The sequence below is a fragment of the Caretta caretta genome, chromosome 1 (assembly GCF_965140235.1).
Source record: "Caretta caretta isolate rCarCar2 chromosome 1, rCarCar1.hap1, whole genome shotgun sequence".
Classification (NCBI taxonomy): Eukaryota; Metazoa; Chordata; order Testudines; family Cheloniidae; genus Caretta; species Caretta caretta.
In genome coordinates, this window is record NC_134206.1 from 186,506,897 (window position 1) to 186,533,281 (window position 26,385).

At 45.7% G+C, this 26,385-nt stretch overlaps 2 protein-coding genes across 5 annotated transcripts in view; both read right to left on the reverse strand.

Moving 5' to 3' along the window:
• Positions 1–631: 631 nt before the first annotated feature.
• Positions 632–14,762, reverse strand: BCL9 (BCL9 transcription coactivator). Its single transcript, XM_048869187.2, has 7 exons — positions 14,622–14,762; positions 10,617–10,933; positions 9,314–9,503; positions 8,743–8,842; positions 6,058–8,296; positions 3,754–4,014; positions 632–2,806 (listed from the first exon to the last, which is right to left on the reverse strand). The coding sequence occupies exons 1-7, from the start codon at positions 14,672–14,674 to the stop codon at positions 1,692–1,694; spliced, it is 4,275 nt and encodes a 1,424-aa protein (XP_048725144.1). The 5' UTR covers positions 14,675–14,762; the 3' UTR covers positions 632–1,691.
• Positions 14,717–26,385, reverse strand: part of LOC142068368 (uncharacterized) — a 60,446-nt gene continuing 48,777 nt past the window's right edge. For all 4 annotated transcript variants that reach the window (XM_048869205.2, XM_075117875.1, XM_075117874.1 and 1 more), the window contains exons 2-3: positions 17,793–17,875; positions 14,717–14,920 (exon numbers count right to left, since the gene is read on the reverse strand). In XM_048869205.2, coding sequence (XP_048725162.2) covers positions 14,717–14,908 — 192 coding nt within the window. In that variant the 5' untranslated portion in view covers positions 14,909–14,920; positions 17,793–17,875. The remainder of the gene's footprint in view (positions 14,921–17,792; positions 17,876–26,385) is intronic.

A 26,385-nucleotide genomic window follows, 5' to 3' on the forward strand; every position in this document is an offset into this window, starting at 1 on the left:
TTACCCAGTCGGGCTGTTTCGTTAAAAAATCTACTCACTGAGAATTTATCTATCACCTTTGTCATTTATTTTAGTTCTTTCCCCTTTACCTTAGCCTCTAATCCACAAGTCAGAAACCCCACCTCACTCATCAGCAACCCAGTGTGACAAAGAACCATTGAGTGTTGCCCTTTGGGCAGAGACACTTTGGCAGTGAACAGACTTTGCAAACAGCGTCAGATCTTCTCCCAGTTGCAACAGAAAGGAGACACTTGCCTTGCAGTGGACCAAGAACCACTAACCCAGAAGGATGTCCAGAAGCAGGAGAGAGTTTTTAACCAATTCTCCAGCCCTCAAAGTGTTGAAAGAGGCTGTGGATACCATCTCCAGCGTTCAGGTCTGCCCCTCTGAGATAATGCCAAACTCAAAGAAACAATCAAGTTCAGCTCAGGACGGGTAAAATGAGTACAGGAGAAGTGAATTGAAAGAGGCACACGGCAACCAATACAGTACCTTTTATAAGATATAAAAGCTAGTCCCATCTAGCAGCTAATATGGTTGTGACCCTAATAAGGGAACAAACAAGGAAAAGTTTGCCAGTCATGTGAAGTACACAGGACACCACTAGACTGGATTAAAAAAAAAAAGTCCGTTTTTGTAAGAAACAATATATTTTATTTTTCTGACACCACAGCCCTGGCGAGTGGTTTTGTACCAAATTTAATGGAGGTTACACAGAACGTCTTACGCTGGGGAGGAAAAAAAATAACCACAAAAAAAATCCTGGATAACTTTTAGTGTCTGTTCCACTCCCACATTAATAAAATCACTTGGGGTTTCTAAGAAAAGGAGAATAGGAAACAGTGAGAGAGACTACTGTAGAATGTAACAGTGTCCAAGTCCAGCCCCTTCCTGAAAGTGGGAAAACTCCCCACGAGGAGAGGCTCTTCTAGATTTACTCCCCAAAATAATACATTGTATTGCAGCTGCCAAAGGAGGAGACAGAAGGGGACGGAGAGAGAAGCCTATTTAATAAGGAGTGGGAGGGAGAGACAGAAGGTGCTGGACAGCACTCCATAATTTGAAAAATATGTCCTTAACTTATTATTTCTTTTAAAAGATTCCCCTCACTGAACTTAAGTTCCTTTTTTGTGCTTTTCATTAATACTCTGCTCTGAGGTCGTAGTTTGGTTTTCTATACATTGGAGTTGAAGGAAAATAGTCCGAAGTTCTGAAGATGGATTCTCCACCTAAAGTAAACAGCCTAGAATCCCATTCTCCTCTCACCCCAAAGACTAAAGTCTCTGCTAAAATCCCTTTTACAATATAGTACAGTACACAAAAAAAGCCCCAAAAAATAACCGAGAGTCCTGGGAGAAGCCAGTCCAAAGGACGTAAACATACAGAGAATGGTGCAACTTGTGACAAATGGCAATTCTCAAAATACAGCTACAGATTCTCAAAGCAGGTGCCATCATGGGATACTGAAGTCCACAAAAATAATTTTTAAAAAATAAATCTTAAAAAAAACCTGTTAAAATGAATAATCTGTTTTCAGGTAAATTCCATACATTCGAGATTTCCCAAAGCATCCTCTGGTCTCTTTTCACCTATTGCATGGCCAAACTGTACTCCTGAAGCTCCCCAAAAGCCGTCAGGACTTGGAATCTCATCTTGACAAGGATCAGAACATCCAGTCTTATGGTAGCAGCTTAAAACATCATGTTCCCTGGATTTCCAGGGCCTTGGCTAAATCCTCCCATTCCAACATCAGCAGCCATACCTCGGGGTCTCATCTGGGGGGGAATCATGATGTTCTGTTGGGGTCCCATCATGCCCTGCATTGACATCATCATACCAGGTGAGCCAACAGGACCTGGGTGGCTATATAGCCCAGCAGGGGCTCGGTCCTTGCCTGGAATCATGCCCACTGCAGCTACTGGGTTACTCATTAGCGTGGGCTGACCAGGCATTGCCGTTTGTGCTGGTGACATCATCCGATGATGAGGTCCCATCATGCCTTGCTGCAGAAAGGCAGGTGGTCTCATTGGATTATGGCCTGGCATAGATGGAGCAGTTCCAAGGGGGATATCAGCAGTTCCCACTGGCCCTGGGCCCCCCATGCCAGGTAATGCAAGTCCCATTCTTGGAGTCTGCTCTCCTATCATTCCCTGCATATGAGAGAATCCAGGCCCAGGACCCTGCGGCTGCTTGCGGCCTGGAACTTCCCCACGAGGGAAATACTGCAGTGTCTGGCTAGGCTTCTCTGATGGAATTATCCTGGACAGGTCAAACTCTGGTATTCCAGTGGCTCCAGGGCGGATCACCTCCTGCAGGTCTGGATCAGTGAAAACTGAAGGCATGTTTCCTAGAACAGTGAAGGAGTCTGGACCCCCAGGGCCTCCAGTCTTGCAAAGTGCTGGATCTGTTGAACTTTGGGGCAGGTTGGTGGGACGCCCCAGAGGTCCTTCTCCATGGAAGCCCATTCCAGCAGGGAAGTTGCCTTGTCCTCCACTGGGGCCATTGTGCGGAAATGGCACCTGCTGGGGCGGGGACTGTACTGGAGGAAACCCCTGTGGGAAGCCCAGGCGTCCTTGAGGTACCATTGGAGGATCTTGGGAACCATGCCCCATCATTGGATTGTGTGACATCAGGCCAGGTCCTACAGGGACCCCATGAGGAGGTATACTGGGTCCCATAGCATTTGGAGAGGGCATCTGATTGGTATGGGAAAGAGGCTGGGTCATTCCCATTGGGCTAAGGGTTGGCATTGGACCCACTGGGTTTGGACCTGAAATTCGAGGATTCTGGGAATTAATGCCCATTCCTAAGGAAGAAACAAAGAATCATATTTAGATCAGACAATCAAAGAAGATAGAAGAACTCTGTGTAATGTTCCTGGCTCCAATTTAAAAAACAAAATTAGTGCCAGTGAAAGATGCCAAAACTTCACTTGCTAGGGCTACTGTTCTATTTAACCATAAAATGTACACAGCATGGGCTGCAGGAGCCCTACCTTGTCCTTACACTGTTCCAATGGGACTGAACGGGGTTCTTAAAGTAGGAGGAGAGGTCACTCTAGATCCAATCCATATTGTGACCATTTTGTCAAGACAGTCAACAAGCGGGAAAATTAGTGGCAAGTGTGTGTAGGGGGTGGGGGTTGTTTTATAAACATACACAGACATTTGTCCACCGCAAGTGGACTGAATACCTCCCTTCCAAACATATGGTACCTACAAGTCAGACAGCTCTCACTGCTGTTAGAGCTGGTCAAATTAATTAGTCCATGAAAGCTGCAATTTGCCATCAAGTCATTTTTTCAAGTATGTGATCAGCTCCAATCACTACTGTCCTGGGCAGACTGTAAACCAGTAAACTACAGGCAAAGTCTTCAAATGCCTGTTACCATACTCCATGCTGAGAGTTATCTTTTTCAACTGGCTTTTTTTTTTTTTTTTTAAAACACAACAGATTTCTATTGTGTTCCTATGAACAACAAACAATTTGGGGTAGGGGCTTATAGTGTAAACACATTTCACTCATTATAGAGCAGGTCACTAAGCCTAAAGGGACAGGAGCTTTTATTTCTCTTCTCCCCTAATGCCTGGATAAGGAACTGAGCAGCTTCCCCCTTACTCTGGCACAAGCCAGACAGTCACCATGCTCCATCCTCTGTATAAAAAGAGGGTGTATGTTTCTGGGAAGCATTCCAACCATTTATTCTCCAACAGAAGCAGAGCGTGCAGAAGGCTGGCTGGGAAGCTGCCTTACCTGGTAGATTGTTCATTGGTGGCAAATTTGGGGAGCGTGCTGGAGGGGAGTCATCATCCGAGCTAGCCACAGTCTTGATGGCATCATGGTAGAGTGGCGTAGAGCTGGGCATGGCAAACTTGGACATCCTGGACATCATGATGGAGAGGGGATTCTGGGAGAGCGTGGGCTCTGGAGGCATTGTGTAGGGACTGCTAGAGGGAAGATTTCCAGGGAGAGTCACAGGAGCAGACTGGCTGACAGTGGAAGGTGGTGGGCCACCTAAAAGAGGAAAGGGTTTAGCTGCTTTTTCTCCCCTTTAAAATAAACCCTTTTTCTCCCAGAAAACCCCCTCAATGGTTCCAAGAGTCCATCCAAATAGTAGCAGTGAGGCAACCAGATAAGTATGGTTGAAATACACACTGTACTCCTAGACAGTGGATTTCTATCCATGTGGTTTCTTTTGGGAAGGAGACAATACTAACTCCAGAAGCATGGTCAACTAGTTGGAAAAAAAAACTTTCCCATTTATGCTTCAAAATGTGAGCACAGAGACAGAAACCAGAGGACATACATCCATAGTAGGTCATACACTACAGGCATCCATGCCAATTTCTGGAGAGCTCTATTAAAAGTTTATACAAAGTTTCCTGTTTTGATTTAAGCTTAAGTCTTGCATATAAAAGCTCATTAAATTAATAGGGAAAGATACTCCTTGAGACTGTAACTGTAAAATATCCCCCCCTCTTCCAAAGGTGTAAACACAATTTTCTGCTGCTCCCAGTCCCCATGTCTCCTCACCAATAAGCTTCAAGATGCCTGGCCCAGTTTTGGATAAGAGGTCATTGCTTTCAGGAAGAAGTTTAAGACAAGCAAAAGCCACCACCAAAAAACCTCTGATATTAAATACTCCTCTAGGCACAAAAGTAGTAACAGATTAGAGAGTCTGGGTCTAATTGCAGCAATTCAAGCCCAGATTCAATGCCAATTTAACACTCCACCTCAGAGGCCACTCTAGACACAAGCATCCAGATTCTTCCTCCTTCCCAGTGTGGCACATGCTAGGCATACGACTCAGAATAAGACGGCTAAATGACAGCTATTGGCATATAATGGACATTAAGTGTCTCTAGTGAGAACCATTGCTGCCACAGGAGCTCAAAACTCACTAGAACATGCGTTTCTGAGCCACAGGAGCAGTCCAGTCACTTTGAACAGGGACAAAGCCTGCTGGTCCCTTTCAATACAGTTATCATTCTGCAACACTAGAGGGCAATGTAGTCATGCATCTTTCACAGTCTCCTCACTAACTCCTGCAATAAGGAGGAGGTTTCACAGGCTGAAAACCTCTTGAGAGCTGGTTCCATCACACTGCTGCTTCTGCATGGAAACGCTGCACACCAGGGATTTACATATTTGGAAGCTTGTAGCAGAAACAGACTCAGTCACATATAAGCTCTGAATCTATGAAAGAGGAGACTGGTGCTGCTGAAATGCCAAACAGATAGGTTTCTGGATTCACACGATCTGTTCTTAGATTGTACGGTCTTTTGTGCTAGGCACTGGTAGTCCCTCCCCCAGGCATTCCAGGCCATGACTGGGGCTCCCAGGTGCTATGATAATAGAAAACAATACCACCACCACCCCACAGACCTGCAGCACATCTCTGAGGAGCAGCTGTAGATAATCCACCTGCTACCTCTAACTATACATGAAATAGACAAAATCCAAATTGGTATCAACAAAGCTCCTCCTAGTAGAATTTGTAAAGTAAAACTATACCTGTGTCTGAACAGATTGTGAACAATAGCTCCTATGGCCAGCACACATCTATCTACAGGTATCTTTTGTTTCTCCTTTATCCTAACAAACCCGTTTATTTTGAGGCACCTTTATGATCTAAACAGCAACATTTCTCCCCAATGCTACAATATTACAATAAGAACAGACTGGCAAACAAACTGTTCTAAGCTCTTCTGCAAAGAGTGACTTCCTCCTCCCCTTCTCTTTCCTCCCAACCAATCCAAATATACTTGACTGTCATCTCTGGGACAAGGGCAGTATTCAGCATGTGCACATGGGCAAGAGGAGATGAGAGGAGGCAATTTGTTATGGAGCTCACCCACATGTTCCACTCACTTAGTTCTGAGCCTAGACACAACCTGCTTCAAGCTGGCAGGAAAAACTCCATGTTCTCTCTCCTCTTTGCACTCCCTACCCCAAATGCACACTGCGTAGCCTCTAAGCTCTCATCTCATGTCACACTTCAAGATGACCATATGTGAACCAAAGAATTTACGTTTGGATAGAAAAGGAAGCACTGACCTGACTCCACATTCCCCAGCATGGCTGGGGAAGACATGGTGAGAGATGCTTTGTGGTTCGGGGGAATCCCAGGACTCTGCAGCGGGGGCTTTGGAGAGGAAGTCCAGCCAGGAGAAGGTGCAGGGAGGGAAGGAGACTTGAGGTGGACTGGTGAGGCAGCAGCAGATCCCAAAACAGGGGGAGACTTAATGGAAGCAGCAGCTGCTGCAGCAGTTGGCCCTGCAAGCATTCCTGCCAGCTGGGATGGAGTCTGAGGAGACTTAAGGTTCCCCGAGGGAGAACCCAGCATGGGAGACTGGACCTGCCGCATCGTGGGAGACTTCAAAGGGTTGATGCCCGGTGAATGCACCTGACTAGCTGCAACAGAGATATCCAAGGGCTTGCGTCCTAGGCTGCGCTGAACAGGGGGAGCTGTGTTGAGGCTATTCGGGTTACTGGTTGTGTTGAGAGGTAGTGGCGGCATGTGGCTGAGCCGGTTGTTAGTCCTTTGGTCAGGCCCAATCTGCTCTCTGAGATTACGGAGACCACCTCCTGGGCCCTGAGACATAGGAAGGAAAGGCCTGGGACCCATGCCATACTCCTGTTGGGGATGCTCTCCAAATGGCAATGACACCATTTTCTGCTGAGAAGAGAGCATCTCTGACACACCTGGACGCAGTTTCATCATCTCCTCTGGCCCCACTCCAGCTTCCCTCATCTTCTGAGGTATCATAGATGGGTTGGAGCCCATGCTAACGTTCAGACTTATGTCCCCCTTCATGCTCCCAGGGCCCATCCCAAACTCCAGCTCCCTACCAGGGCCAATCTGAGGTGGCATTCCTTTTGGGAAGTCCCCCCTGGAGGGGCTCAGGGGCCCTTCAACAGGCATGCGAGAGAAGATGGGGTTATTCCCAGGCTCCATGTGTCTCTGGGAGGGAATCATCCGGTTCATCTCTATGCCAGGCCTGATGCCTTCTATGCTCAAGCCAGGGGGCAGGCCCAGCTGTTTCTCTGCCAACTGCTGTTGAAAGATCTCCTCTGGCAGGCCCTGGGGATTTGGGAACCGCTCCCCTCGGCCAGGACCACTGAAGACACCCTGGCTTGGAGGGAAGTTTCGGCCATCTGGGATTTTTGGCACATCTTCTGGCCAACTGACTCCTGAAAGCCCAGGTCTGGATGTGGGGTTTGGGACACTGGGGCTGTCCATGTCAGGATTCATCATTCCTGCAAATCCAGGCAGGCGCATCTGGCTCCCAGGCATATTGGGATGAGGGGCCATGCCTCTGGGGGGTAGAGAATGAGACACATTCATGCCATCAGCAAAGGACTCTGGACCGCCAGGACCCCAGCCCTCACCAGGGGTCATCTGATAGGGAGGTGGGGGGCCTCGAACCACACCTCGAGGCCCATGTTGGTGGACCATCATGTCCTGCAGGGAACACTGCTGCACCACAACCTGTTCTTGCTTCCTTCTCTTCTCCTCATAAAACTCCTGCTGTAGCTTCAGCCAGGCCACTTGCTCAGGAGTCATATGATCCAGGTGGTCTGGTCCTATGGGTCCAGATTGAGAGTTCAAAGACGGTGGCACCATTTCATCTGGTGAGAAGGGCATGTCTCTATGTCCTTGAGGGCCAAATGGAGCCCCTCCATCTGTCCGAGGTCCTGGCCCTTTGCCTAAACTTTGGGACTGAGCCATCATGGCCTGTATTGGCCCTTCAGGTTTCTTTTGAGGACCATCCAGAACTCCAGAGTTCTGCTGAGGCCCCCCACTTTGCCCTCCAGTGAATTCTTTCTCATCAGGGAAAAGCATGCGCTGTATATCTCGTAGAGTTTGCAATGAGCGCTCTCGATGTTCCAACTGCTCCTGAGACAGTCCATCTGGGTTCTCGCCTAAACTGGATGGGTCACCACCGGATACCTGCTGGGTGGGACCTTTGGGGTCTGCATTGGAACTGTTGCTCCCCTGGGAGACTGGGCTGACTGCTCGATTATTTGGGGTTGAACTCTGCCCAAATCCCTCAGTCTGCAATGGGGTGGAGTTGGAAGGGCTGCCAACAGACATCACTTTACTCTCTACTCCAGGACTGTCCTGATCCATGGGACACGGGGGGCCAGCAGATTTCGATGCTGGTGCCGAAACAGGTGGAGTTGGCTGTATTTTGGCATTCTGGGGAGGATTGTGTTCCTGTGAAGCATGGGGCTGCGGCTGAGGTTGTGGCAGAGGCTTGGTTTCATTTCGAAGTGCAGAAACCTGGGTGTTCTGAAAGACAAAGCAGAACATTTTAATCAGCTCTTTTTACATCTCTGTGAATAGAGTGAGAGGGATAAAGATCAAGATGCACTGTCTCGTCCCCACCTTAGTCACACAAACCTGCTATGAACACTTTCTGTAGGAACTCGTGCCTTTCACATATAATTTGCAAACTAGAGTCTTGGACAAAGATGAAATGTTCATTTCACTCATGTGTCACCCACAGACCCAAACGATGATGTTTGCACTTCTCTCCTATATCACCAGAACGACTCCACCCAATTATAATAAAGTTGGAAAACTACTCTGGAAGCACTAAATCCTTTAATTCTGCACAGTGCTCCCTCCAGCCAAGAACATGCTTTTCAGAGCGTAAGGAGTCACCCTCCCTCGCCCTCCCCCACGCATGTGCACACCACTCCATCTCCCCCTTCTACCAAGTAAAGGCTCCCTACCAGGGGTAGAGTGTTTCGCTCTGCCTTGCTGTTTGAGATGTTCTGGATATGAAAGGACACAATGGTTTCTGCCTGTCCCTTCAGCACAGCTTCTGCAGCCCTGTAAAGACAGACAGACATTGGTGAGGCTGCAGTTGGATGATTATCTTTCTTAAATCCCCCTCTCTCCCAACTACTAGGGGCAGGGAGAAAAGGAAAGCAAAAGGCTGAGCCACCTGTCTTTTGACCCCAGAGGTCTGGGAGAAGAGAAATCAAAGGAGAAGAAAAATCCTCCCATCTACAGAATCTTGCTAATCAGTATTTAGGGTTCGTGTCACCGTTTAACCCATCCCTAAACCATCCACTGTGTAGCTCATGAAACAGGCTGTCTGCCAACATTTGCCAAAAACAAGGCTAGGTGGAAGAAACTGAAAATCCTCATCCACGGCTACGTGTCAGTAATGCTCCCCCATGATCTGTAAATGGATACCCACCCCACAAAGGATTTGAAGGAGGAAAACATGCTTTTGAATTTAATGTAATGAGGTAAAACACAAATGGAGGGAAAGACATGAAGGACACATTTACGTACTTATTGGCCATCTCAGTAGAAAAGACATAAACCACTTTGGATGGAGTCTTTTGTCCACTAGCTGGCTCCGAAGTGGCAGTCAGGCCATGGGAGGGTGTGGAAGACCTTGGGGCTGAAGCAGTTGAAGGAGTCACGGAGTGTTGCGTATGCTGGGAATCCTGGGTCTTCATATGGTCGGCAGAGTTGCAGTCTGGAAAGGAAGAAGGGATCGGGGGGAGGAGGGAAGGTCTCACCAGTGTTGAAGCTGTGAGGAAGTTTGATACTTCTCTCACCCTTGACTCTCAGTTGGCATCACGATACCCAACGTTCCCATAAAGAAGGCTCAGACTCCTCTCCCAGTTAGTACTAAGGAAGCTGTCCTGTTACACCATGATTCCCCCTCACACTCCAAAAAACTCTGCAGGCACCGCTGAGAGGAAATTCATACTGTCTCAGCTCTAGCTAGTTTCCTAGCATTCACAAATGACTAGGTCAAACAGCATATATGAGACACACACACAAGCAGATAAGCATTTGAAGTTCTTGTAAGGTGGGGGAAGTTTTATATGAGACCTTTTTTCTCTCCTTACTCATGCCACCTGAACCCTAGTCTGCTATACTGTCAGACTGACCACACAGCTTCTAATCACACCAGTTGGAAACGAACTCAAACTGGACCTAGGTCTTTTACAGCCAAAGCTCTCTTGTTGCCACTCTGTCAAGGCGTCTATCAAATGCAAACTCTGGAAGACCTAATATCACAAGGCAGTAATAATTCTTTGCACTTCTGCGTCACCTTTCACGTGGCGATCTCAGAGCAATTAATCAAATATCACAACTGAGAAACACAAGTAGCAGCTATTTATACTGCACCTAATTTCACAGGTTAGGAAATTAAAGAGTGGGTTAAAGGACATGTCCAAGGTCTCACAATGAATCAGTGGCAGAGCCAGAACACACTCCAGAAGTCTTGACTCCCAGTCCTGTGTTCCTACCAGTCACAGAGGTGTAAGTGATTATCATCACCCAATACACCTTACTTGTCTGTATTCACAAAACTGGCTTGCATGCTGGCTTTGATACTCCGATTCAAACACAGAAGCTCCTGGGAGGCCAAAGGACAGAGTGGGGTGGAAGGAGACGAACAGCTTTTATGTATTTTCCCAAAACTTCTTGGGGAGTTTAGCATGTGTTAGCATGAAACACCTTTCCAATCCTAATCAGGGCTGTACTTCAACTGAACACAGTCACCACCTCAGGCAGACATGCTTTTGCTAACACCCACAAGTCAAATGATCATCTCACACCAATACTTAGCACTTACCTTTGATTTCCGAATCATCACTGGGAGTCCCAGCATCTCTCTGTTCGAAGGAATCCACTGAAATGCTCCTCTCTCTCTTTCCCTTCCCCTTGGCACCATTTCCAGCCCCATTCTTCAACCCCATGCTCCCACCTGGGCCAGGGAGCACTTTGGGGGGGTGACCTCCACTCTTGGGGTCACAGGGAGAGGGCTGGGATTGGCTGGTTGAGCCCCCCTGTTTACCCGGGTTGGAAAATTTGGAATCCAGCTGGGGGTTGCCAGACGGGGACATCACTGTGGGGGGACGGACCATCACCTCCTGCTTTGATTTGGGGCTACTGAAAAAAAGAGAATTAAAAATAGAGATTAGACTGTCGATTCACTCTGGTGGGAATGCACTAGAGAGAAGCAGCAGCAGCAACCACTGCTGATGCCACCTTTACCGAGCAAGGCAGTTACTGCCGAGTAAGAAATGCCTACATGCTTGGTTTCATCCAGCTGCTTTTTCAAACATGCCTAGAAAGGGTTATTATCCAATATGGGATCACAGTGCTCAAGGAGGCACAAGAACAAGCAGCAGGCCTGCCAGATCCCAGGAACTGCTCAGTCACATGAGGAGCTACCTCTGGGGCTTCTGTCAATAAAGACAACGGTTTCTATGTACACAGAAAAGCATCTCACACCAAGACCAGCTCAAAGTAAACAAACAGGGCACCACAAAGTTCACCACACTACCCATCCAGACCCAAATGACACAGTACAGCTGTGATCACAGAGCAGAGAAACCCACCACAAGCCAGCCCAAGAGAGCATAAGGAAAACCCAGCATTATTGCAGCACTCATCACAGATCAGGGAAACTCGCCAGGAAAATACAAACCTCTGACCATGAAAACAATTAAACCAGCTATAAGCTGCCTTTGAATGGGGAAAGAGGAGGATACTATCTCCACACACACTCCTGCAAAATGGGGTAAAGGAGACTGCATTAGAGTTTACCAAAAGAAACTCAAAAACAGTCTTTTCCCACCCACTGACCCATTACACAAACTACATCCTAAAACTATTTTGTCTCCTTAGATTCCACTCAATTACAGTCTTCCTTCCTCCCTTTAGTCTAGTCACTGTCATCCCTCCTCCTTTCTTCTGCATGGATCTGCTGGGAGCTCATTTTATCCCTCACCCCCAGCCCAAAAGGCAGTGCACTGTAGCAAGCCTCACTATGGAGCCTGTCCATGTTGCTCCTTCAGTTGGTCAGACAGCTGACTCAGAAGCACTCCCTCCAAGTTACTATCAGCTCTTGCTGACCCCAAGGGTGCAGGATCAAACCTAGGTGTGCTGTCAAGCACACGATACATCCAGTGCATTGCTTTTCCTCCAAACTTCTCCTCTTCCAAGTCAATGGAGAATGATTGTTCTAATGGGGGACTTTAATCACCCTGATATCTGCTGGGAGAGCAATACAGTAATGACAATCCAGGAAGTTTTTGGAGCGTGTTGGTGGACAACTTCCTGGTACAAGTGCTAGAGGAACCAACTAGGGGCTGTGCTCCTCTTGACCTGCTGCTTACAAACAGGGAAGAATTGGTAGGGGAAGTAGAAATGGGAGGCAACCCAGGTAGCAGTGACCATGAGATGGCTGAGTTCAGGATCCTGACAAAAGGAAGAAAGGAGATTAGCAAAATACGGACCCTGGACTTCAGAAAAGCAGACTTAGACTCCCTTAGGGAACTGATGGGCAGGATCCCCTGGGAGGCTAATATGAGGGGGCAAGGAGTCCAGGAGAGCTGGCTGTATTTTAAAGAAGCTTTATTGAGAGAGCAGGAACAAACCATACCGATGTGCAGAAAGAATAGCAAATATGGCAGGCAACCAGCCTGGCTTAACAGTGAAATCGTCAGTGAGCTTAAACTAAAAAAGGAAGCTTACAAGAAGTGGAAATTTGGACAGATGACTAGGGAAGAGTATAAAAATATTGCTAGAGTATGCAGGGGTGTAATCAGGAAGGCCACGGCACAATTGGAGTTGCAGCTAGCAAGGGATGTGAAGGGTAACAAGAAGGGTTTCTCCACGTATGTTAGCAACAAGGTGGTGGTCAGGGAAAGTGTGGGACCCTTACTGAATGGGGGAGGCAACCTAGTGACAGATGATGTGGAAAAAGCTGAAGTACTTGGTGTTTTTTTTGCCTCCGTCTTCACAGACAAGGTCAGCTCTGAGACTGCTGCACTAGGCAACACAGTATGGGGAGGAGGAGAACAACCCTCATTGGTGAAAGAACAGGTTAAGGACTATTTAGAAAAACTGGACATGCACAAGTCCATGGGTCCAGATCTAATGCATCCAAGGGTGCTGAGGGAGTTGGCTGATGTGATTGCAGAGCCATTGGCCATTATCTCTGAAAATTCGTGGCGATTGGGGGAGATCCTGGACGATTGGAAAAAGGCAAATATAGTATCCATATTTTAAAAAAGGGAAGAAAGAGAACACAGGGAACTACAGACCGGTCAGCCTCACTTCAGTCCCTGGCAAAATAATGGAGCAGGTCCTTAAGGAATCCATTTTGAAACACTTGAAGGAGAGGAAGGTGATCAGGAACAGTCAACATGGATTCACCAAGGGCAAGTCATGCCTGACCAATCCGATTCCCTTCTATGAAGAGATAACTGGCTCTGTGGATATGGGGAAAGCGGTGGACAGGATATATCTTGACTTTAGCAAAGCTTTTGATACGGTCTCCCACAGTATTCTTGCCAGCAAGTTAAAGTAGTATGGATTGGATGAATGGACTATAAGGTAGATAGAAAGCTGGTTAGATTGTCGGGCTCTATGTCTAGTTGGCAGCCGGTATCAAGTGGAGTGACATAGGGGTTGGTCCTGGGCCAGTTTTGTTCAACATCTTTATTAATGATCTGGATGATGGGATGAACTGCACCCTCAGCAAGTTCACAGATTACACTAAACTGGGGGGAGAGGTAGACATGCTGGAGGGTAGGGACAGGATACAGAGGGACCGAGACAAATTGGAGGATTGAGCCAAAAGAAATCTGATGAGGTTCAAAAAGGACAAGTGCAGAGTCCCGCACTTAGAATGGAGGAATCCCATGCACTGCTACAGGCTGGGGACCGACTGGCTAAGCAGCAATTCTACAGAAAAGGACCTGGGGATTACAGTGGACGAGAAGCTGGATATAAGTCAGCAGTATGCCCTTGTTGCCAAGAAGGCCAATGGCATTATTGGGCTGTATTAGCAGGAGCATTGCCAGCAGATCAAGGGAATTGATTATTCCCCTCTATTTGGCACTGGTGAGGCCACACCTGGAGTACTGAATCCAGTTTTGGTCCCCCTGCTAGAGAAGGGGTGTGGACAAACTGGAGAGAGTCTAGGCAACAAAAATGATTAGGGGGCTGGGGCACATGACTTATGAGGAGAGGCTGAGTGAATTGGGGTTATTTAGTCTGCAGAAGAGAAGAGTGACGGGGGATTTGATAGCAGCCTTCAACTACCTGAAAGGGAGTTCCAAAGAGGATGGAGCTCGGCTGTTCTCAGTGGTGGCAGATGACAAAACAAGAACCAATGGTCTCAAGTTGCAGTGGGGGCGGTCTAGGTTGGATATTAGGAAACACTATTTCACTAGGAGGGTGGTGAAGCACTGGAATGGGTTACTTAGGGAGGTGGTGGAATCTCCATCCTTAGAGGTTTTTAAGGCCCGGCTTGATAAAGTCCTGGCTGGGATGATTTAGTTGGTGTTGGTCTTGCTTTGAGCAGGGGATTGGACTAGATGACCTCCTGAGGTCTCTTCCAACCCTAATATTCTATGAAGTCTGGCACAGGCAGATGAATGACATGGACAAGGCTTGTGCAATGGTAATCAGTTCCATGCTGCTCCTGCCAGCCGCACAGGGAGAACTTTGTGTGGGAGTGCAAGCACAAAGAGCACCAGTGCTTGACCCAGGCCTTGGATAACACTGCAGTAGAGCAGGGACACCTCCCCCTCCCTACCCAGAACAGTTCACTGAAGTTTCTCACCTCTGTGTGTTTCCTGATGGGGAGTTCCTCACTTTGGGGTTACTGGAATGCATTGACAGAAATCCTGAGCTCACACACACACAGTTGGGCTCTTGTCAAGTTCCTCTAGGGGGCCTGCTGCTGCTGGCAGCTTTGAAGCACTTTCTGCCGCACGCTTCTCTCACCGCTGTCCGTCTGCTTGTCTTTTTTCTCTTTGTCTCTCTCTGTCGTTGCACTGGGCCCTTCCCTCCTGCAGCTCCAGCATTCTCTGAATGTGTGCCTCCTGCTGCTGAGGGGAAGTCTCGCATCTCCAGGGCACACTGTGCCAAACCGCCCCAAAGAAAGAACAGGAAACAGGTAAAATACATTCCAAACCCTGGAATTACCTGAAACAGACCCATGGATGGCAATCCTTTCCCCTTCACTAAGAGGGTGAGGGACTGGCATTTTCAGCTGGCTGGAAGATAGTTGGAATGTACAGCTAAGAGGAAGCTCTGGGCAGGTATTAAGAACTCACAAGTGGTAAAGCCAGTCCTTCCTTCACCCAAAACGAGTTATGCTGGATTCAAAAGAGCAGAGAAGAAAGAGGTAGGGAAGCTCTTCTTACCCAGACACTTTGATCCAAGTCATGGAAGAATTCATACGACTTATTTAAGCATACACCACACCAAAATCACTAGGAACATAGAACTAGACAGATCAGACTGCTAGTCCTGATTATCAAGAATTCCCACTATGAATGGCCATTACCAGATTTCTCAGAGGAAGGTAAATCCCCCCGCCCGCCCCCCACCCCTAACAATTAGCCATTTGCGCAATGCTGTGTGGTGGAAGGTGCACAGGAGGGAGAGAGAGAGAACAGAATATGCCTTCCTGACCACCTGTAAGCAACCAGCTTATGCCATGAAGCATAGCACACAAAGGAGAACTTGTGGTCAATTACTGTTTCTAACTGAAAGGTTGATAGATCATTAGAGAACTGCCCATCCAAATTTTCTCAGCAACATCATACAAGCTATTTAAAAACATTTTTTAATTTAACTGAGCACTTTTCAGCTTGTTTCTGAAGAGAGGCAACATGCACAATGCTGGCCGTACAGAACAGCATAACACTGTTTCTTCTACGTTGTTGGAGGAGGAAAATATTGGACTTTTACGTTTCTTATGTCCTTTGTTCCAAAATTCTTTAGCCCAATTTTCTGTCTTGTTTATATTTTAACAGATCTTCTGTTCATCTCACCTACTCAGATGTAAATCCACATAATTCAGAATATAAACGAGATTTATTGTTAATGTATTAAATATTGCTAGTTAAAAGTTATTCAAATATGAATATTCCCAGTATTCCTTCTCAGCACTGAAGAAGCAGTTTCTTGTATGAATCAATAGAAACAAAGTAAGATTTAAATCAGGCTGGCAGGGTCTTGCCTATTATGAAGGAACTAGTGTTTTAAGGGTATTAAGAGGACACAAATTGGTTCACTGATGCGTTGCTACTGGATGATTAAGAAATACCTGCCACCATATGATCACATTGCTGCCAGGAAAGACTGGCTAGTAAGACATTGGTATGGAGCTTTGTGGCCCTCCAGCTCCTCAAAGTGATCTTGGCACATCATCACACTTGTCTCATGATATTACACCAGTACACTTTGATGCAACATCAATCCACAGTGTCAGGACATCACAATGTAATGATTTTGTGGATCTCGAGAACTCCAGATATTCTCCCTTCCATAGCTTCTCCTGCTGCCTGGAGACACAAAGAGGGATCCTGGTGACCCCAGTAAGTTTGCTCAATATTCCTGTCTTTGCTGCCCTGCTAAAGTCCACAAATGCAGGAAACATTCCTGCATTAAGAGCTTCATTTGTTCTGCCTGATAATATTGGGCAGAGCAAGAGGAGTTCTGATCAGGCCCATAGACTCCACAGGGACCATATGCATCTCTAGAGCCAAAAGCAGAGCATCTCATTGGTTTTGAGAGCAATGTAGTGTTACTGTTATTTCTATCATGCCATTGGTGTGCATGGTGCTTTACAGGCATACATGAAGAGTTAATTTTCAGAAGTGTCTAAATCCCACTGACTCTCACTGTGTCTTAGGCTCCTAAGTCCCTCTTGAAAAAAGGACTTCAAATTTTCAGAAGTGTCTCAGTTCCATTTTCAAAAAAGACTTAGGAGCCTGTCATATTGAAAGTCAGTGGGATTGGGGCACATTTGAAAATTTTACTCATGATCCCTCTCTTAAAACTGAAGTTAGACCAAAAGCCCACACATCATGGCAGGGGAGGGAAGAGTAATGGCATAACAGTGAGCACAATTTGCTGCAAAAAGCAGGATATTGAAGTCTGTGTTGTGGATTTCTTGTTATTTATGTAGTTGTTTCCATTATAATGTTTTTCACTCATGAATAATGCCTTAATTCTACCCGTGTGTGTTTGCACTACGATACATTATATGAGCACACACTATTTTTTCCAGAGGACTCCTGTATCATTCAGTGCACATGACAGACACAAAAGGCAGCAGAATTAAGATTGAACGGGCAACCATAAATGCAAAATTTCCTAACTTCGACTGCTTTATTTGGCAACCTGGATATTGTTCCTCTAACGTGGTCTTTATATATAATACACAAGACGCACACTATCTTTCAATGGATTAGCACTGACAAGCTTTGCAGGAGTGAATTATAAGAAGAGATTTGAATGGAGGGGGTAAATATTAACAGAATTTTCGATTTTTCTAAGTATTGCATTTTACTTGTTGATGACAAAATGACTGTCAACTCGTATTTTTCCCCCTTTGCTTTCCCCTTCTGTGCAGTAGAACTGTACAATACTGTGAGACTCAAAATGGAAAGCATCACAATTTTTATTTGTGGGAGTTCGGTGTCCAATAAGCTAAAAGTCCCCTTCACTTGTGCTAAAATTGGATATGCTCTTCCCTTGCTCTCATTTAAGTTTCAGGGAAAATGGACTCCAGTCCACATAGCTGGAGTCGCTCTTCCTTGCAGAACCATTCATCTACCTGCAGAACAATTCTTGTTCTAGTGTCAGAGACTGGCACCATTGTGGGTAATTAAACCACGTTTTAAAAATGTTTCAGCAAAGTGTTCGAGAGATCCATGCAGAGGGGTCAACGTTTCTGTAAATCTTATAGGACCCAGCATCTTCCCTGTAGGCAACTCACCAAGACCTCTGGTGTCACGACACTGCAGTGCTCATCGTAGAGGTGATGAGTTCAGGACTCCTTTTCACACAAGGAAAGATTATCTGAAAAAGAAGAAAAGGGAAGAGCTCCATCACAGTATACCCAAGCCTTTGGACCCCTCCCAGGCCACAGAAAGGAGACCAAAGCTTTCTCTGAACAGCTGACAAGAAAGCTTCAGCTCACCTCAGCAAGATTTGTTAGTGCTAAGAAAGCCTTTACAGGGAGAGAGCCACAGTAAGGTTTAACTGGTTCAAGTATGTTTGTTATAAACAAATGCAGCAAGGGACAGCTTAGACCTGCTTTGGCACACCCCCAGTTCAGCTAGATTGATTCCCATGAGCCCATCTGTACTCCCAAGAACTGGCACAGTGCCCACACATGCCCAACTTCCTTATCCACCTAAGTGCTCAAGGGTTTGCTTTCCCCTCACTCCACGAGCCCAGCTACCTGTGCCAACCCCTGCTCTACACAATTATACCTGCCACCAAGGCCAGACAGCCTGCCTGCCCGCCCACATGTGACTGAAAATGCAATAGCCTGGTAAAACTGGGTGCTCTCTTTGATCAGTCAGGAGAAGTATCAGGCCAGCGTCAGAATAGGAGACAGTAAGGCAGCTTCATCTAATGTTCCACCGGCCACCATTCCACTGTAAGACACCAGTCTACATGTGGAGGCTTATCCATTTGAAAGCATGGCATGCTGCATTTTTGGTGGTATCTTTGAGCATCAGATGCTGCCAGTTATTCCTCATATAGCCAAAGAGGTCATTGCTGAACTGATCAGTTCCACTCTCCCTACTGAGAAATATATCACATCAGTTAAGGTTCAGTTCACATAAGGAACCATCTTCAACCACATCATCTAGCAAGTTTTACTTTATAAAATGAAAACTTAAGATTCCAGAGCACAATTCTACAGCAAGTCATTGGATTCTATGGTAAATTCTGTGTCACGGCAGAAAAACAGAGAACTCCTGTTACAGACTTATTTCTTCTACCCACTCTATCCATTCTGACCAAGATACACGACTCTACTAAGTTCAGTTTGAAGACACAATGTGCCTTTTACTATTTACACAGGAAGGATGGCATTGTGGTTAAAGCACAATTGGGAATCAAGAGACTTGGTTTTTATTCCCAGCTCTACCACGGACTTCCCGTCCGACCTGAAGTAACTCAGTTAGCCCATCTGTGAAACAGGGAACATGGGTTGTGACTTGAGGTTAAATTCATTAAGAGTGGTAAAAATTTGTACTTCTATAGTCCCTTCCCTCTGTCTCCAAGTATCATCTGTTCCAATTTGACCTAAACAGTGTAGCAATATCTAGACCAATGAAGCCACCATTCTAGTCAGCCAGTCCTAAATAACAGAGTTGCATCCTCCACCCAATCAAACAATGAGACCATCAACATGATAGACTGTCCCTATAAATCACACATATAAACAGCATCTGACAAGACAACTGCCGCCATAAACCATTTAATCCAGCAAAAACCTAGCCATAGCAACACCAACATCCCTTCAACACCAACAGTTATAATCCCCCGCAGGCCAAGCCAGTGCCAATACAGCGACACCTCTCTACCTAACCTAGCTCTAAGCAGCTGTCCAGTACAGCCCAAATTTACCTTTTCGCATGAGTAAAGAGACAGGAATGATAGAACTAGAAGGGACCTTGAGAAGTCATCTAGTCCAGTCCCCTACACTCATGGCACGACTAAGTATTACCTAGAGCATTCATTCCTGACAGGTGTTTGTCTAACCTGCTCTTAAAAATCTCCAATGATGGAGATTCCACAACCTCCCTAGGCAATTTATTCCAGTGCTTAACCACCCTGACAGGAAGTTTTTCCTAATGTCCAACCTAAACCTCCCTTGCTGCAATGTCCTATCCTCAGAGGTTAAGGAGAACAATTTCTTCTCCCTCTTCCTTGTAACCACCTTTTATGTACTTGAAAACTGTTAGGTCCCCCTCTCAGTCTTCTCTTTTCCGGATTAAACAAACCCAATTTTTTTCAATCTTCCCTCATAGGCCATGTTTTTTAGACCTTTCATTATTTTTTTGCTCTTTGGACTTTCTCCAATTTGTCCACATTTTTCCTGAAATGTGGAACCCAGAACTGGACTCAATACTCCAGCTGAAACCTAACAGACACAAGGTAGAGTGGAAGAATTACTTCTTGTGTCTTGCTTACAACACTCCTGCTAATACATCCCATAACGGTGTTTGCTTTTTTTGCAATAGTGTTACATTGTTGAGTCATATTTAGCTTGTGATCCACTATGGCCCCCAGATCCCTTTCCGCAGTACTCCTTCCTAGGCAGTCATTTCCCATTTTGTATGCGAGTACTTTGCATTTGTCCTTATTGAATTTCATTCTATTTACTTCAGACCATTTCTCCAGATCATTCTGAATTTTAATCCTATCCTTCAAAGCACTTGCAACCCCTCCCAGCTTGGTATCGTCCGCAAACTTTATAAGTGTAGTTTCTATGCCATTATCTAAACCATTGATGAAGATATTGAACAGAACTGATCCCTGTGGAACCCCACTCATTATGCCCTTCCAGCATGACTGTGAACCACTGATAACTACTCTCTGGGAACAGTTTTGGGAAAAGTTTTGCACCCACTTTATAGTAGCCCCATCTAGGTTGCATTTCCCTAGGTTGTTTATGAGCAGGTCATGCAAGACAATATCAAAAGCTTTACTAAAAATCAAGATATATCACGTCTACTGCTTCCCCCATTCCCCCCCACCCCCATTTCACAGGGCTTGTTACACTGTCAAAGAAAGCTATCATGTTGGTTTGACCCGATTTGTTTTTGATAAATCCATGCTGACTGTTACTTATCACCTTATCTTCTAGATGTTTGCAAACTGATTGCTTAATTAGTTGCTCCATTATCTTTCCGGGTAGAGACGTTAAGCTGACTGGTCTGTAATTCCCCAGGTTGTCCTAATTCCCCAGGTTGTCCTTATTTCCCTTTTTATAGATGGCCACTATATTTGCCCTTTTCCAGTCTTCTGGAATCTCTCCCGTCTTCCATGACTTTTCAAAGATAATTGCTAATGGCTCAGATATCTCCTCAGTCAGCTCCTTGCATATTCTAGGATGCATTTCATCAGGTCCTGGTGACTTGAAGATATCTAATTTGTCTGAGTAATTTTTAACTTGTTCTTTTCCTAGATTGGCTTCTGGTCCTACCTCATTTTCACTGGTACTCACTATGATAGATGTCCAATCACCACAAACCTTCTTGGTGAAAACCAAAACAAAGAAGTCATTAAGAACCTCTGCCACTTTCACATTTTCTTTTATTGTTTTTCCCTCCCAACACGGAGTAACGGGCCTACCCTGGCCTTGGTCTTGCTCCTAATGTATTTGTAGAACATTTTCTTGTTATCCTTTATGTCTCTAGCTAATTTGATCTTGTTTTGTGCCTTGGCATTTCTGATGTCCCTACATACTTGTGTTATTTGTTTATATTTAGTCTTTGTAATTTGACCTAGTTTCCAAGTTTTGTAGGACTCTTTTTTGTTTTTTAGATCATTGAAGATCTCCTGGGTAAGCCAGAGTGGTCTCTTGCCATACTTCCTATCTTTCCTATGCAGTGGGATTGTTCGTTCTTGTGCCCTTAATAATGTCTCTCTGAAAAACTGCTGATTGACTTCAACTGTTTTTCCCTAGACTTGCTTCCCATGGGATCCTACCTACCAATTCCCTAAATTTGCTAAAATCTGCCTTCTTGAAGTTCCTGGTCTTTATTTTGCTGTTCTCCTTCCTACCATTCCTAAGAATCATGACTTCTACCATTTCATGATCACTTTCACCCAAGCTGCCTTTCACCTTCAAATTCTCAACCAGTTCCTCCCAGTTTCTCAAAATCAAATCTAGAACAGCCTCCCCCCAGTAGCTTTCTCCACCTTCTGAAATAAAAAATGGTCTCCAATACATTTCAAGAACATGTTGGATAATCTGTGCCCTACTGTGTTATTTTCCCAACAGATGTCTGGGTAGTTGAAATCCCCCAGCACCACCAAGTCCTGTGATTTGGATGATTGTTAGTTATTTTTTAAAAAAAAAAAAAAAAAAAAAAAAAAAAGCAGGCCTCATCCACCTTTTCTTCCTGGTTAGGTGGCCTGTAATAGACCCCTACCATGACATCACCCTTGTTTTTTACGCCTTTTATTCTTACCCAGACACTTTCAATAAGTTTGTCTCCTATTTCCGTCTCAACCTCAGTCCAAGCATATACACTTTTAATATACAAGGTAACACCTCCTCCCTTTTCTCCCCTGCCTGTCCTTCCTGAGCAAGCTGTACCCTTCTATACCAATATTCCAGTCATGCGTATTAACCCACCAAGTCTCGGTGATGCCAACTATGTCATAGGAACACTGACACAGCCTGGGATGTGGGAGAACCCCTCACAGGAAATGGTCAGAGCTCTACAGCTTGAGACATTCAAGCCTCTACCTGCCAAGAGGCTAGAAAAATGTAGTATAGGGAATGCAGCTAGTTCAGTTCCATGACTATCTTGAACGACATGGTGACTAGAAACAATCAATTCAATTCACTAACTACAGATAATACTTGCTTTGTTTAATAAATCAGTTCTAAATGCAAAACATTTTCCTCCAGGGCAGATTGGAAGAGGCCCTGGAGGTTTTTCGCCTTCCTCTGTAGCATGGGTCACTTGCTGCAGGATTCTCTGCTCCTTGAAGTCTTTAAACCATGATCTGAGGACTTCGATAGCTCAGACATAGGTGAGAGGTTTATCGCGGGAGCGGGTGGGTGAGATTCTATGGCCTGCATTGTGCAGGAGGTCAGACTAGATGATCATAATGGTCCCTTCTGACCTTAATATCTATGAATCTATAATCCGGGGAAGGGGGGTGGGGGGGGGGGGACGGGACACTGACTAGATGTGACCCATCTCTAGCACCTATGAATTAGCCACCCATATTACTGCAGCCGAGCCCAGAAGTAAAATCTTCCAGCCACACCTGCTTTTTCTCCTTCACCAATCTTAGGACAATGCAAGCATACTTATAAACCTTTAATGGTGATGGATGGCCAGGCACTTTCAGACATAAATAATTAGATAGAAACTCTGGCAGGAAGAGCTGTGGATATCACTGATTAACTATTATCCTTTCTCCGGCTTTGAAAATGCAAAGATGAAGAGATGAAATAAAGACACACCTCGTGTCAACCTGCAGCCTTGCTGTGATGCAGCATGTTAAAGAGAATAAAAATGTTCTACCTTCTATTGACACACAATAATGTGCTTGTTCATGGTCTTTGCCCCTGCTAGCCTGAAAACAGGTATGTTGGCAATGTGCACTTCAGTTACCAGTGAGATTGCACTAATTGGCATTCTCTGCTGGTTTTCACCAGACACTGCACTTTTAACTTTTATTCAGTTCTGCAGTCTTTGTATAATGGCAGCTGGGCTACCTAGATTAGTTTTTAATAAACTATTTTTAATACACTACATCAACATGACAGCTTGGGAAACAAGGAAAAGGCAGGAAGTTTTATCCAAAACTTTAAAGTCTCAAACTCACTTAAAAATACATAAAAGCAACAGCAAATAGATAAACTAGTATGGCATGCAGGGCATTCCTTACTTCCCCTGCTCTCCTGGACCCAGCCCCAGTGATCAGAGGTGCATCTTCCAGTTGCCTGTAGAGGCAACAGCATACTGAACCCACTTCTAGCAAAAGCTCTCCCGCTTACCTTCACATATTTTGTGCAGTGTCCTGCAGTCTACAATAGTACAAATGGCACTGGGCACACTGGCATCCAAACGGGTTCGTAGGCAGCGCCACCTTGCCTTTAGTCAGCCCAATGCACATCCTATCACCATCCTGCAACTGCTCAGTGTTTAATTAAAACTTCTGCCACATGGTCTAAAATCAGGGTACGACTTCACGAGTCAAAGCAGTAGAGAATAAGCTGAGTCCCCTAAAACAACAGTGGACACAGACATCCTGTCAATAACAACCTTTCTTGTCCAAACAGATTAACACCAGATCTCCTCAGCACCCTGGTGCCATATACCCAGCTGGTGCATCTCACAGTGGTGATCAGGAATGTCCTCTGTTGGTTAACTAAGGTGTGAACAACAATATAGTAGTATTTCTGGTTGCCATTAAATCATAGAAATTTAGGGCTGGAAGGAAACTCGAGAGGTCATCTAGTCCATCTCCTTTCACTGGGACGGGACCAAGTATACCTAGACCCTCCCTGACAGGTGTTTGTCTAACTTGTTCTTAAAAAGTTCCCATGACAGGGATTCCACAACCTCACTTGGAATCCTATTCCAACGCTTAACAATCCTGATAGAAAGTTTCCGCCGAATATTTAACCTAAGTCTCCCTTGTGGCAGATTAAGGGAATTACTTTTTGTCTTCCCTTCAGTAGACATGGAGAACAAGTGATGACCACCATTTTTATAACAAGCCCTTAACATACTCAAAAACTGTTATGTCCCCCCTTGGTCTTCTTTTCTCAAGACTAAACATACCTAATTTTTTTTTAACCTTTCCTCATAGGACAGATTCTCTAAGACTTTTATCATTTTTGTCGCTCTCCTCTGTACTCTCTCCACATCTCAAACTGTGGTGTCCAAAACTGTGCACTATACTCCAGTTGAGGCCTCACTAGTGCCAAGTAGAGCACTGTAGGAATAATTACCTCCTGCATATGACACTCCTTGTTAATACACTCCAAAATATTAGCCTTTTTTGTAGCTACATCACTTTGTAGCTCATATTCAATTTGTGATCTACCATAACCCCCAACTGCTTTTCTGCAGGACTACTGCCTAAAGCCAGTTATTCCCCTTCTGTGTTTGTGCATTTGATTTTTCCCTCCTAAGTACTTTGCACTTACCTTTATTGAATTTCATCTTGTTGATTTCAGACCAATTCTTTAATTTAATCAAAGTCATTTTTAATTCCAATCGTCTGAAGTGCTAGCAACCCCTCCTAGCCCGGTATCATCAGCAAATTTTATAAACGTATTTTCCCCTCTGTTATCCAAATCATCAATGAAGATATTGGTTAGTACCTGACCCAGAACAGACTGCTGTGGAATCCCACTAGATATGCTCTCACAGTTTGACAGTGAACCATTGATAACTACTCTTTGAGTACAGTCTTTCAACCATTTGGGGCACCTGCCTTTTAGTCATTTCATCTAGACCAATTTCCCTACTTTGTTTATGTGAATGGAACGTGTGACTGCATCAAAAATATTATTAAAAAAATTAAGATATCTGTAGCAAGGAGGCATGGTCTTCTGCCCTGACAGACAGCGAGAGACCCACAAGCTACTCCTGGTGGACAGAGCCAGGACACCCGCGGCTGCCCTGCCAGAAGCAGAGGGGTGGGACAGGAACCGGAACTATAAAAGACTGGCCCTTTAGCTCAGCTGGGGGAGAAATGTCAGAAGACCAGGATGCCTCTCCCCTGCTGGTGGAGCCTGGAGCTGATGGAGGCTGCCACTGTACCTGAGACCCAGAAGGGCTGCCAGAGGTACCAGACACCAATGAACTGATGGGGCTGCTGCTTGCCGTTTACCCGAGTGAGACGGAGAACAACCCTGGAACTCAGGTAGCCCAGGGAAGCTGAACAGGGTTTGGCTGTGGGACTGATTTGTAAGCCAGCCAGTGTGTTGTGGGAGGATCCCCGCTGACCCAGTGGCAGACCACTCCGCCATTCACAGGGCTCTGGGCTGGGATGCAGTGGAGCGGGAGAGCCTGCATCCCCCTACCCTGGCCACCCCATCCCTGAATGGTGGCAGTCTACTCAGTTAGGCCAGGAGGACTGTATTGGTCTGTCGCCTGCCAGAGTTAGGGCATCAGACAGGTCTGACTGTAGCTCCAGCCAAGAGCTGATTCCCCCCCATCCCCCGAACTGCTGTGTTGTTCTGTGTAGACCCAACCAGAACAGTTAACTGTGGATTGCTTGCCCTGATTCAGGGCCCAGGGCAGATAGAGTAATTGCTGCCCTGATTGATTACCAGCCAGGACCAGTAACTGCTGGCTGTCCCACCCTGATTGAGGACCCTGGGTTTATAGACTCCCTGCTGCTCGGCCAGCTGCAGGATAGAACCAAGTGACTCCTAGCTAATTCCCCCACAGACTGACTCGCTCCAGGAGGGATCATAGTAAGGGGCGTGGTCTCCTGCTCTGACAGATGGGGAAAGACCCATGAACGCCCTACCATATCTACTATGCCAGTAACTCTATCAAAGAAGGAAATTGGTTTGGCATGGCATGATTTGTTCTTGACTAATCTATGCTGGCTATTACTATCACCCTGTTACCCTCTAGGTGCTTACAAATTGATTGTTTAACCATTTGTTCCACTATCTTTCCAGGTATCGAAGTTAGGCTGACTGGTTTATAACTCCCCACTGTGTTTGCTCTTCTCCAATCCTCCAGGACCTCACCTGTCCTCCATGAGTTCTTGAAGATAAAATTGCTAATGGTTCCAAGACTGCTTCAGCTAGTTCCTTAAGGACCCTAGGACTAATTTTGTCAGACTCTGCTGAC